Raw genomic sequence first — 13,133 nt, forward strand, 5'->3', positions numbered from 1 at the left:
AATCTCTTAATTTATACAGACTTAAAAGCATCTTTATGGCTGCATCTGTTGAGAAAACCACACTAGCATGGGGAAACATCCACGTAAGGCTGAATGAATCAATGTAGCGCTACATTTGGTCTTATTTCCTCAGAGCTTTGAAAATGATTGAAACTATACCGAGCTAAAAGAGAGAAATGTCTTTATTTTTACTCTATGCGTCTTCAGCATTTTCTATTTTGACAAATGAGTTGTGTATAGAAGTGGCTCTCAACCCTGTAGAATATTTCTCTCTGCCAATGAACCCCTGATACATACAAGGCATGTTTTAACGAAAAAAAAGGGACCTTAAACAGCGTGCTGCAGACTGTTTCTGATTTCTAAAACATTGAAATTACATTCGTAGGAGTACCTCTAGGCAAATTTTATTTAGTAACTCCACAATCAGCCCAAGTAACAAAACAGTACTTAGCAGTTTCATGCTCCAATTACTTAGCTATTAATTTGAAAAAAAAAAAAAAAAAAAAACAGAACTCATCTTGTCATGGCGTTAAAAAGCATTCAATTAGATTAGCTGATATAGCTCCAGAAACTCTATGTATGTTAAAATCTCACATACCCCCTGAAGTGCCTTCAAGTACCCCCCGTTTGAGAACCATTGGTATACAGTATTGCAATCTTAGAGCACACCTGATTTAGTCCAGCGGATGGTGGGACTTTCTCTGCCTTTGGCCGAGCATTGGATGGTGACCTCATTATCCAGCTCGAGGCATTGGGAGGGCTGTGGGGTTGGGGTGAACTTAAGCTTCTCTGAAACAAGTCAAAACAACACACATACATGTATTACACACGTGGATGACACAAAGGGGAAGTGGCGACGCATGTCAAGTGGATTAGGCGTGTTTCAACTCAAGTGGTTCTATATTAATGTTTGCAGGACCTTCAATCATTGAAAAAAAATTCAAACTTACAAATGCAACATGAAATTGCCTACAACATTTTGTAAAAGCAGGCGAAAAAAACAATTACATGGTTAAACTTTCCAAATGTTATTAATTCGTCTTCAAAGGAAGATATTTTCGCTAATTTTATAGAAATATACAGCATATGATGTTAACAAATTTCATATAAGAGTGACTTAACACAAAAATGTGGTAGACATGAGTTAGTTTATTCTGAACAAGAATTACCATTTCAAAAACTAGTGCTATAGCAATGCAACCTAAAAGATTCAAACACACTTGAGTGAGAACCATGCACACTGTGTTCATATACAAGCATTCAGAACTGAAATGTTTCAGAAGCGAAATCTTATAAATAGAGCAAAAAGCCAGACATAACAGTGACACGCCATATCATCTGCAGAAGCAATCACCCTCAATAAAAAAAAAAAAAAAGTGTTACAATGGAGGTCAGACTAAAGCTGCTGAGCATGAGTCATGTTTAACACCTCCGTGGGTGTTCTCCAGCTCTTCCTATTTCAAGAAATGCACACCTGCCCAAAGGCATGACTACATTTGTTTTGGATTTTTTCTGAGAACTGTATTACAGATTTTTTTTTCTTTTTTTACAGATTTTTTTTCTTTTTGGAATTACTCCAAACACACTAAAGCTAAAAGATAAATCTGTCTGTCTTACCCAGCACGGTGACTCTAGCCTGGCCAGATAGTCGACCACCCACTGTTTTGGTCTCGCAGCCATACATCTGTCCGTCATACACCTCTACGCTGTTGATCCTCAGGGTGCCGTTTGGAAATAGTTTAAAACGGGAGTCCTGGCAAGAAAAGTTCAAGACAAGGCCAGCTCAACTGTCTGTAAATCTGTGCTTTGTTTTTGTTCATAAATACTGTATGGCGTAACATTAGAGACAAACACTGTTCAATATACAACAAAATAGATGATAGGGGTAGTCAAAATAGCCTAAAAGGGAGGTATCATACAGGCCAGTGTGGAATGTGACCGTGACAACTGACCTCTGGTGTGATCATGATGTTGTTGCGAAGCCATGTGACCTCAGGTTCAGGAGTTGCTTTGGCGTGACAGTGCAGATAACCGGGTTTACCTTCCTCCAAACGACTGTCTTGAGGCCTTGTTACCCACACAGGGGCAGCTGCAGAACACGTGTATGTCACATGAGCACATGCATTTTACAGTCCCTCTCACAGGCACAGTATAATTGGAAAAGTCAAATAATCAACTGCTTGACGAGAACCTTGTCCAGACAACCTAGTTTGACTTAACATCATCAATTATCAGTGCCTTTAATAAGAAAAATAATAAGCCATGTGTTGCTCTAAGATATGTATAATTTATTTACTTGTGATCATTTGTTGTAGCAAGATATCAAACATATTCATCTATATATGCGTTTATGCTGTTGATTTACATCTAACTAAAGCTATATAAGCAGATATATAAGAAGATATGTGATTGATGTCTCCACCTGAAACATTATTTTTTCAGCCAAGTACCTAATAACCAGCGCAAAGCATATTTGGATTGGAGGGAAAAAAAAATACTTAAAACAGAATGCTGAGCCATTTGTGTTTGATGGATTAACCTTTGGAACTACAATTGTAGAGGTATCTCCAAAAAGCTGAAGCTTTCACACAATTTAGCAATGATTTACATGTTCTAATTCATTTGTTCTAATTTGGAAAAGGAATAGGTACAGACATTAAAAAGCATTAAAACAATTTTGCTGAAACTTGCAGAAACCTTTTTTAAAATCTCCTGTTTCCCATGAAGTAAGTGCCTTCACAGACCCCCTCATGAGTACTCATACCCCCATTTGAGAACTACTGCTCCAGGGAAATGCTGTAGTGTAAATTCAGCACAAAGAAAAATATAATTACAATAAAATGTAGTAAAAATAACAACAACAAAAATGTGTAAATGTATTGACATTCTTTTGGACTCACTGGCCACAGTGAAGGTAACCTCTTGTGTCCTGCGGCCTGCCTTGTTTTGAGCTACACAGGTATAGACTCCAGAATCGCCCGCCTCCGTTGGACTGAAGACCAGATCCGAGCCATCCTGATAAACGCGTCCCTCAGTTGGCACCCGCTGACCTTCCCTTTCCCACCAGACTTTGGGCTGGGGTCGTCCCCGAGGGGCGTTACAATGGACCCGCTGCAGGGTGTCCGCTGTAAAAACTTTTGACATCTTGGACATCATGTCATCAATTTCTGTGGTATGGTGAAAAGAAGAAAAGCGAACAAATGTATGCAGGAGTCATTTTAAATTTATGAAAGAATCATGAAACTGCCTCATGGTTTGATTTTCAAAATATTGAGTGCCCTTGTGTACAGCTATGGTATTTTTAACTCACAGAGCTATTGACAGATTTCCGGTATTTTATAAAACTTAATTCCCCCCAGTAATACGGGTACAAAGGAAACAGTAGGAGACTGAGAATATGGGTTGTTTTAAGTAAGGGAATTAAATTAACAAGGGTCTTTGTGAGGTGAGCCAGATCAAAGTTTGTAGCAGCTATATAGTCAATGGAGTGTGATTTGTACTGCAAAGACTCACAAGAACTTTGTGTAATGTAGTTTTTTTTTTTTTTTTTTTTTTTTAACACTCATTAAGACTTGATTGGCCAAGGAGACTCAAAATGGTCACCGGGCTCCAACCCTTTACAGTCAATGATCAGAATCAGCAAATACAAATGGAGGAAAATGCACATATTTCAGCAGATGAAAGAGAGCCTGAGCTGGGAAAGTGGGAGGTGGGGGGGAATATGGGTAGGTATTTAGGCTGTGAAATGACTGAGGTAGAACTGATGGAGAGACTGTTTAAACTTGTCACCAAATAAGGACTTCTATTGTGACACAATCCCCTCTAATGCCTGCTAGGATTACCATCAGATTAGGTGAATTAAGGTATTTAATTGGAGCTGCGGTTCACTGGGTTAAAACTGCACATGTAGTCGTATTTCATTTAAACCAAAAATCAAGTTTGGGGAAAAAAAATCTTCAACACATTAAAAGAAAGGAATTCCTGGATTAAGTGGGTTCAAAATATTTGACTTGCATGTGCTTGCATTTGAAAAGAAAACCTGATAAGTACACATCTTGGCCTGAATTAAAACAGCAACAGTCATCTAAATACTTTTTAAAAAGTAAAGTTGAAACTCATACTGCGCAGACTGAGACTATCATGGTAAATATTGTATAAAATCTCTCATGTCTGGACAACCTAAATCTTAGTGGGTTTTATTTACATAAAATAATTTCAAATATTGCTACAACTAATAGACTACATATTTTCTTTCCCAAAGAAAACGTGAATACAATAAATAACAGCTAAGATATGTCTACATCACTTTAGGTATAAGAATACTGTAACCACCTTTCTAAATTCTAAACATTAACAATTTGTCAATTGGACATCAATTAATAACGCGCTAAGTATTTGCAGCGCAAAAAAGCAATTGCATTTTGGTTGAGCAGGATAAAACAAACTGTATGGTAAAAATTCATGATATAGAAAATGAAAGCGAAGCACAGGGTGATCAACACGGCCCAGAAAATCACTGGATGTTAATGACATTAGCATTTCTCGCTACTTGAGCAGAATGAAGAACATTGTCAGAGACACAAGTCATCCTGGTCATCATGCTTTCAAACAGATGCCCCGTGGCCAGCGCCACAGCGCTAAGAAAAGCAGGTCAAAAAGACTCGGAGAGCTTTGTCCTCAGAGCTATTAACGCTCTGAACAACAACAAAAGAAGAACACACTGAAAATATCAATAACAACTTCCCCCTGGAAAACTATGATTTTTATAGTATTTAACATATTGTTCCTATTGATTTCATATGCTCCAGTCATGGCAGCAATTTTACATTATACCTGAAGTACAATGACAGTAAAGGCCTTCTATTGTCTACTATAATATTACAGAAGCAAATCAGATGTTACTCCATAGTCCATGAGACGTTATGATCATTGGCAAACATGATAAGCAAATTACACAAAGAGGAAGTGGTTAAATGTATCAGCACCTACAGTGTGAGGTGGATACAGCAAGGCCGGACAGAAACAAGGAAATGTGATCATCTGGTGAGATATGGCTTTATTCGAAAAAGCCAACAAAAGGCGGACACAACGCAGTATGTGAAATCCCCATGTCAGATAACCTGCTTAGGTGTTTATCTCCAAACAGGACAAAAGCTGCAAATTTGGATGTCTGCGTGTGAGTGTGCCTACCTGCTATGAGTAGGGAAGCCTCGTGTGTGACTTGGGAGCCGCTGACACCGCGACCGACACACTTGTACAAGCCCGTATTCCTGGGTTTGACCTGGGTGATGAGCAGTGACCCATTGGACAGCAGGAATACACTGGAGAGAAAACAAATCTCATATAAACCTCCAACTCTGCTCAATCATTTTCTTGCCACCAGTATACCATAACCGCCACGAGTAGCCCCGCTGCGCAGTAGTCCCAGGGATCTGGCATGCTTCCTAACCGTGCTGATCAAGACAGCTGGTGAACCAAGTTAGTTGGAATTTAAGGCAAATAGCTTGCTTGTGCACAACACAGAGGTAAGTGCCCTACATAGCAAGTTATTTTTAAAACGTCTTGTGATGTCAGAGGCCCATCTTAATGGCCCTGTTTGACCTTTGGCAGGCTAAACGGTCATTCTGGGGCAGTGCCTGTAGAATGAGAATTAATTCCAAGCTGACTGTGGTCTTGGATAGAACAAGAACTTGGGATTTGCATAGATACGCATTGGATGGAATAATTGATAGGGTAAATGACTCTTAAAAGACTTGCTAATGACAGCCCTAAAAGCAAGACGTGATAGCAGGTTGTTTCCTATAGTGACCTAAATGTACCCTGCAAAGTAGTGAAAAACAAATGGATTCCAGAAAAAAAACAGTGTATCCAATATTCAAATAATAATATAAATAGCAGTGTGCCCAAACAGAGTGTAAAAAGCATTTTTCCATTTTCCTGATGAGTGAATCATATCACTTAGCCCAATACTCTAGTGATTAGGGAGAAGGGGACAGGGAAAGTGAATGAAAGTCAGCCTCAATGTGCTTCACATTCCAGAGGAGACTTTTTCCCAAAAAGCAATGTTTTTAGTGTCGTATCATCTGTTCAAAGAGCGGGAGAAAAATAAGATCTGTGGTTGTTTTCTGACAGACAGTGAGGACTCCAGAGTGGAAACGTACCCTCACTGGAGAATATATTAAAAATATATAAACAAAAACAGCAAACATATTTTTCATTGCAACATAAAATACACACCGGGAAGAGTTTTCATATATGTATCTGCCTCTAGGGAAAAAGCTTTACATTGGCAACATGATCATATTCTCGTGTTTCTTCATATGTATGGACATACAGCGGGACTGCCGTTTTGGTTGTCTAGCATGTCCGCCTCACAGTTACGAGACTCAATTCCAAATCCAGATCACTCTGTCCTTTCTATGTGGAGTTTGCATGTTCTCCCCGAGCCTGCGTGAGTTCTCTCCAGGCACGCTGGCTTCCTTCCACACTCCAAAAACATGCATGGCAGGTGTATTGGTCACACTAAAATTGTCCTTAGGTGTGATTGGGGAAGTGAATAGCAAGCTGGGATAGGCACCAGCAAGTCTGGGTTAGGGTTAGGGGTAGGGTTAGGGTTATAGAAAATGGATGGATGGATGGATAAAGCGGGACAAGTGTTGTGATGTGTGACACAACACACATCACAACACTTGATGTTGTGATGTGTGTATATACACACATACATGTGTATGTGTGAAATTAATTCTTCTGCCCTAATCAATACACATTAAACAGGGTGCTGCAGTGCCCTTATTTTGAGTTCTAATAATCACACTGTTGAGTCACCATTACCATGGTGACGTGATCATCTGTAAGCAGACGCTAAAATAAATGTGGACTGGAAGCAACGTTGCACATCATACATACAACCCTCGTTATAATTACCTCAAGACTGACATGACTAATAAACCATCAGCTGGCAACATCAAGCTTCATTTGTGTCCCATTTAAACACTGGCAACTGTACCAGACAGCCACGCAGGCCTGTATATTTCAACCCAAAAAGGTATTCTGTTCATGGTCACATGTATACAAAAACAGCTGCAGTGTCTCTGTGTGATGTTTGGTGGGGCTGCTTTTACTCTGCACAGCAAGCTTCAAGTCAGGCGGGAGCCACAGTGCAGTGTGTCCCATCTGCTAGTGCAGCAAACTGTGAGAAACATGAACTGACCAATAATTATTAAAAAACCTAAATCTTCCAGTAGGCCAGATGTTTTTTTTCACAACTGCTTCCAGGCTTGCTGTTTGACACATGATCAAAAGCTTAAGTGTTTATAGGGGGACATACTGGTAAGGTGACTGCAGATTGAGGGCTTTTTTTTTTTCCGCTCAATGTGTCAACACTGAAGGGTCGCAAGGTCTCTTGTGGTAACCTGGAGTGAACTCGCATGTTGAGATGGAGTACAGCAGATTGCAGAGGAACTTTACAGCATTCTTATTTCAGTAATAACATTCCTTAATGTGCAATTCATCTCCAGCCTGAGCTGCAGAACAAAATGGAAGCTGAAAGTACGACTCCAGGGTTCTAGCGTATGGGCCTCAAGGGAATGCACCACAGCGATGCAGTAAAACAAGTAGAGCTAATGCGTGTAAGGTACAATTGTGAGGTAAGACGAGGGAGCAATATGGGAACAGGAGACACGTTTTCAGAAGAAAAGAAAATAAAACCTTGGATAATGCAAAAAGGATTTACCGAGTTTTGTTAACCAGCAGCTCGCTTTCATGGTACCAGTCCAGAGCAGGAGGCGGCACAGCCGTGAACTGGCAGTGGAACATAGCTTCTTCATTCCTCAGAACCACCTGGTCCTCAGGGGTGACCACCGGTCGGGGAAAGCTCTTATCTATAAAAGAGGTAGACAAACACCTCTGTGATTACATCTGAGACCATCAGGCACTATCACATCTGTGCTTTTATTAGAAACTGCCAACAGCAGTGCTGGCCTTCAGGTGCTAGTATGTGTCAACACCTTAGAGGGCACCAGGTAGACTTAATTAGGTCACCGGACTTTTCATTGAGCCCTGGCTTATCAGGACTATCATTTTATGGCAGCTGGAACACAAAATGGGACTGAAGGATGTCCAGTAGAAAAATCCATATCCATGAATTCACAATTTTAATTAGCTTTTTCTTCAAATTTAATATCTTCGTAATTTAAAAAAATCTACAGTATAACATTTTTAATTGAAACAAGGGTGGAGGGCTGTTCACGACACATGGCTATAAGTCTTGTTTATACATTTAATTATGAAGGCAAAATATATATTTAATGTAATTAATTTCTTCATATTCCGATTGGAACCATGCAAAACACACACACACACACACACACACACACACACACACACACACACACACACACACACACAAAACAAAATTACAGTTTTTCCATTGCCACTTCACTTTTTGTGGCTTCAATTCTTTACGTTTTTTTTTCTTTTTTCAAAAACCCTCACTTTACAGAAGTGCTTACACGATGAACCAATGACACTCCCACCGAAAGTCTTAACATGGAGTTTGAAACAGTCTCGCAGCTTGTTAATGCTCTGTCTTGTTCAGACGGAGTCACAGAATTACATAAGGGCGGTGCGCTTATGGCTGTGAGCGAGAGAATTGTATGGAGACGTACATGTGGGGGAGGGGAGGGGTGAGGGTGTGAGCACATGCATAGAGGAATGAGAAAGAATGACAGGACAGGCTGAGCCTGGCCCTTGCATTGTGGGTAATGGGCAATGGGGGGTGCTTGGGACTGCGGGCAGAGTTAGCGACTGCTCACCACACACTGTGTGTTGCAAAGAAAACAAAGTTTGTGCCCAAAAAGAGACACATGCTCAAAATCCCGTACAATGGTAAGGAGGTTTGGGCATAGGAAACAAGGGGGGGTTTGTAGTATAACTTAATTTAAAAACATGCATTATATACATGCTTTATTGGAGACCTTATAAAACTTGGCATTAGTTATCTTGGCGCTATGTTCTTCATCTACAAAAAAAATAAATAAATGTAAATGAGTAATGCGAGGGAGGCCTGTAAATCTTACCAATCTTACAAATCTTAGCAGGCATGGCGGGAAAGAAAAAGATGACGGTTGCAGGGGTATTTATGACAGCACAGAAATGTGAATGAAACCTTTATTCGTGTTATTTTGTTTTCTTAATTAGGTTTTTAGAGGCACATAGAGATTTATCATATCAGGTACTATCTCATTTACAGTGTACTTTTAAATCCAATTTCTTTTGTCTGTAAGAATTACCAGATGCTACAATAAAGAGTTTGCATTTGTAGAGTTAGAGATTATGTTTCATATTTGGTTTTCTATATGGCCAGAGGTGCATATGATTATAAGCCATATTAGTCTACAAAACAGGGGTCGCCAACGTTTTGCCCGAGGGCACTGGGTAGTCCCCGAGTATCACATGAGTCGCTCGCAAAGCTGTTGTGCAAATTGTTTACAAGTGATTGAACATTGTGATTTTCTAGGAATTTTACAAACGATTATGGATATGACATACATTACATATTACACTTGACTTACATATTTACTACAGCTGTTTCTTCATTATTGTGAGAAATCAATCACAAGATCAGGGTCTTCATTTACGTTGGCATTTCTGATGTTGTGTTTGCAAGTGTAAGCTGTCCACTGAGTTTCACCAACCACTCAATTTCCTCTTTCTATTTTCTCTGTATTAATTGTGCACGTCTTAGCTTTATTTCATTCTATGAAAGCAAGGACTCTCAAACGTACTTACATATTGGACGTGACGCTCACCTATTATATTGAGTGTGAAGTTACTGTTGCTGCAGACGTGGCCCGCCGCGTTCTTGGCGCAGCAGTAGAACAAACCGTTGTCATCTGGAGTGGCGCTCTTGATTGTGAGTGTCCGCTCCTTGTTGTTGATTTGATGGCTTTTCTCAGTCAGTTTCACCCCATCCTTGAACCATTGGCAGGTCGGCCTGAGAGAAAGACGTGAAAAAGGGATGAGGGAAGGCGGCGAACAGGAACACGAAATAAAATGGAATAGGCTGACAGAAAAACTTTGTTTTTGCATTGTATAGTCATTATAAATAAAACACTGGTCTTGAGATGATAAGGGAGACTCACCGTGGATGTCCGTCAATGTGACAGCGAAGCGTGACTGGAGCTGAGCTCTCAATTTCCCCCTCTGAGATGGGCTCTTTTAATGTCACACCACCGCTTTCTAACCCTGCAGAAGCAGAAAGGAAAAACAGCAGACTTCCATTGGGAGGAGGCAGAGACAAGAAGCAATAATCAATTGTTAGGATAATCCAGTGAGTAAAATGGTCTGTTGTTATTCAATGTGTGTTTGACAAGAATGATGGTAACGATGCATCATAGTAACAGCAACCAAAAGAAACAAGTGGGCAAAACCATAAATGGTATCTAAAAACTATCATAGGACAGTGCCGCACAGGAATCAGAACAGCTGCAATTTATGAATTGATCTTTTCTTCGCCGTTAAGTCAATCAACAAAATTCAATCTTCACATTGTACATTGTACTTGCCAGTGACAATTGACTTTTGCAATTCAAGAATTTTCACAGAATAGTTAGTTACAATAATCCCCATTAAGATCAATGGGATGATTAGTGTTTTTCCAACCGTGAACCAGGAATGTGCAAATCCAAATTCATCGTTTTCTTAAATGTGGTCAACCCTACCTTGAAGGCTTTGCTTGGATATTAAACAATAATTTTGATAGTTCGGGGGAGGAAAATATTTGAAATGAATGAACCCTGTGACAGTACTTGTCAGGATTCAACATTCTGTCGATTTATCAATGAAATCGGGTAATTTTTGTTCTTTTACTTCATACACTGCACTTTTATTAAAAAACATGACAATATTTCAAATTAAAATGCAAAAATGATTTATAATTCAGTTACAAGTTTGGTCCGTTGCAATACAGAAAACAGGTACAACTATTGATAATAGTTTTCTATAGTAAAAAGAAAATATTTTTCCATATATGTATGTATATTTATGTGAAAAGAAAAAATGATCTGTATTTTTGTACAATGTTTTATATTCATTTAGGAGCAGCGGCCTGCTTGAAGCCCTGTTGCCACAACTTCAAATGCCTTAACTTTAAAAGAGCTCTTACTTAGTATAGAAAAATATATGTCCATGCTCATTCAGATGACACTAACATTTTACACATATGTTCGCGGTCCGCGGTCGTCAAGCACGTCAAGCACCCAGGCAACAGCTGACGACTGACAGAGCCAGAGGAGCAATTACCAAATAACAATTACCCGGAACACCTGCCCCCACTGCTGAAAAATATCTCAGAGGAAACAATAAGGGTATCAGAATGATTCATCATTTGCCAAAGATATTAACAATTGATTCATTTGATAATCGATTAGGTGTCAAGTAATTGTTGCGTCTTTGGTGCTTGTAATTGTATACAATTTTACTGCTCCCGTGATGACACTCAAGTTCGATTTCCAACTTTCTACATTGCTGACATTTCTATAGCCAGTGACTGACAAGTGTGAACAGCCACCACTGCTTATATCATCTATTAAATATGCATGACATCACCTGATACAACAGCAAAGAGGCAGGAGGAAGCAGATTACCAATGAAGGGCAGAGGCGGTGCTACAGGGAGCTGTGTTTCACTGAAGACACTAAATCCACCTTGTCTGAAAGCCAGACAGAGAGGCTTACCAAAATATAACAAGAATGGACCAAAAACTGTGCATATCTCACTAACATCGCTGCAAATTTGTGTTTGTGCGCCTCAGTCAAGGATGTGTTTGCATGATCCTTGAGTGAGATGCATCCCACACTGCAGTCAGCATAGGGAATTATACAAGTGCCCTCAAGGTTGCTAGTTGTATGCGCATGTCTGAAAGTCGTTGACAACTATGCTAATTATGTGTCTCAGTCAAGGTCGCTCCAGTGAAGAGAAGGAAGGTGAATGCTACAAGCATCTCAGGCCAGACACTGTGAACTTTTAATTGGTGCAAAATCGGCGAGCAATTCTAGAAAAAAAGCAGATGCGGTGTGTCAGAAAGAGTTTAATGACTATCATGAGAGTGGAACCTTGTTTGCGAATTATGGCAGATGTTAAAACCTGCACAGAATAACAGGTGGGTGTCACGTACAAGTGGTATATAATACATGGGCCTCTATTGGTGTTGATTTTTTCAACTCTGAGCTCCCAGTGTGGAGTTCGCATGTTTTCCTTGTGCCTACATAGGTTTCTTCAAGTACTTACATTTCCTCGCACATACCCCAAAGAAATCATGGTAGGTTCATCGGACACTCTTAATTGTCCATAGATTTGTTTGTGTGCGTGTGAATGATTGTTTGACTGCGTGCCCTATGATTGGCTGGCAACTAGTTCAGGGTGTACCCCGACGACTGTCCGAAGACAGCTGGGATGAGCGCCATCAAAAACTCAGTGATCATGACGGACAAAAACTTGTTGATGGCTCTCAAAAAGTAAAACGACTGATTATTAAATGAGAATAGTTGTTGATAGAAATCTTTAATTCTTAAGCATTACAATCTTTAAACTCAGACATAAAAATAGGTACGTTAATATAAATTTAAAAAGATTACTCATAATACAAAAAATAACTTGCATTTGTTTTTTATATAATCTAGTATAACAGTTACCGCAAAAAATAGAGTTCTTTTGAAAAAGGATTAATATAGGATCGCTATTTGTCGATCCTTGAAGCTGCAGTATTTTTATCAGATGTAAAAAAGTGGGATTGAGCGACTCCTATAAAGAAATGCGGAAAACATCTCTGTATGGTGAACGAAAGCCAGCCCGTGATTGATTTTGTTCAAATGTATTATACAAAAAGATTTGTAGCAAGCATGTCCACATTGTGGAAAAAAGGCCCATCGTTGACCTCTGTGTACAGACAGCTATTCACGATCACAATAAACCGTTGACACATTAGGCCTTATTCAGCCAGCCTATTATTTCACAGTTCTTGCTTGAGCTAGATTTCTTGACACTTGCACATTCTAACACTTAAGTCCTTAGCTCAGGTTTCTCCAGCTGTCCACTTGACAAACAGAAGGCAGTCTTTCATAACCTATTAAGAG

General features: G+C 39.6%; 1 protein-coding gene across 1 annotated transcript in view; it reads right to left on the reverse strand.

Moving 5' to 3' along the window:
* ptk7b (protein tyrosine kinase 7b) overlaps nt 1-13,133 on the reverse strand; it is a 64,920-nt gene that overhangs the window by 7,877 nt on the left and 43,910 nt on the right. The window contains exons 4-11 of the mRNA XM_088422229.1: nt 10,143-10,245; nt 9,810-9,994; nt 7,733-7,880; nt 5,191-5,321; nt 2,901-3,167; nt 1,953-2,089; nt 1,618-1,753; nt 670-789 (exon numbers count right to left, since the gene is read on the reverse strand). Of these exons, the coding sequence (XP_088278355.1) occupies nt 670-789; nt 1,618-1,753; nt 1,953-2,089; nt 2,901-3,167; nt 5,191-5,321; nt 7,733-7,880; nt 9,810-9,994; nt 10,143-10,245 (1,227 nt within the window). The remainder of the gene's footprint in view (nt 1-669; nt 790-1,617; nt 1,754-1,952; nt 2,090-2,900; nt 3,168-5,190; nt 5,322-7,732; nt 7,881-9,809; nt 9,995-10,142; nt 10,246-13,133) is intronic.

The sequence above is a fragment of the Hippichthys cyanospilos genome, chromosome 8 (genome assembly GCF_059441005.1).
Source record: "Hippichthys cyanospilos isolate Australia breed blue-spotted pipefish chromosome 8, RoL_Hcya_1.0, whole genome shotgun sequence".
Lineage (NCBI taxonomy): Eukaryota > Metazoa > Chordata > Actinopteri > Syngnathiformes > Syngnathidae > Hippichthys > Hippichthys cyanospilos.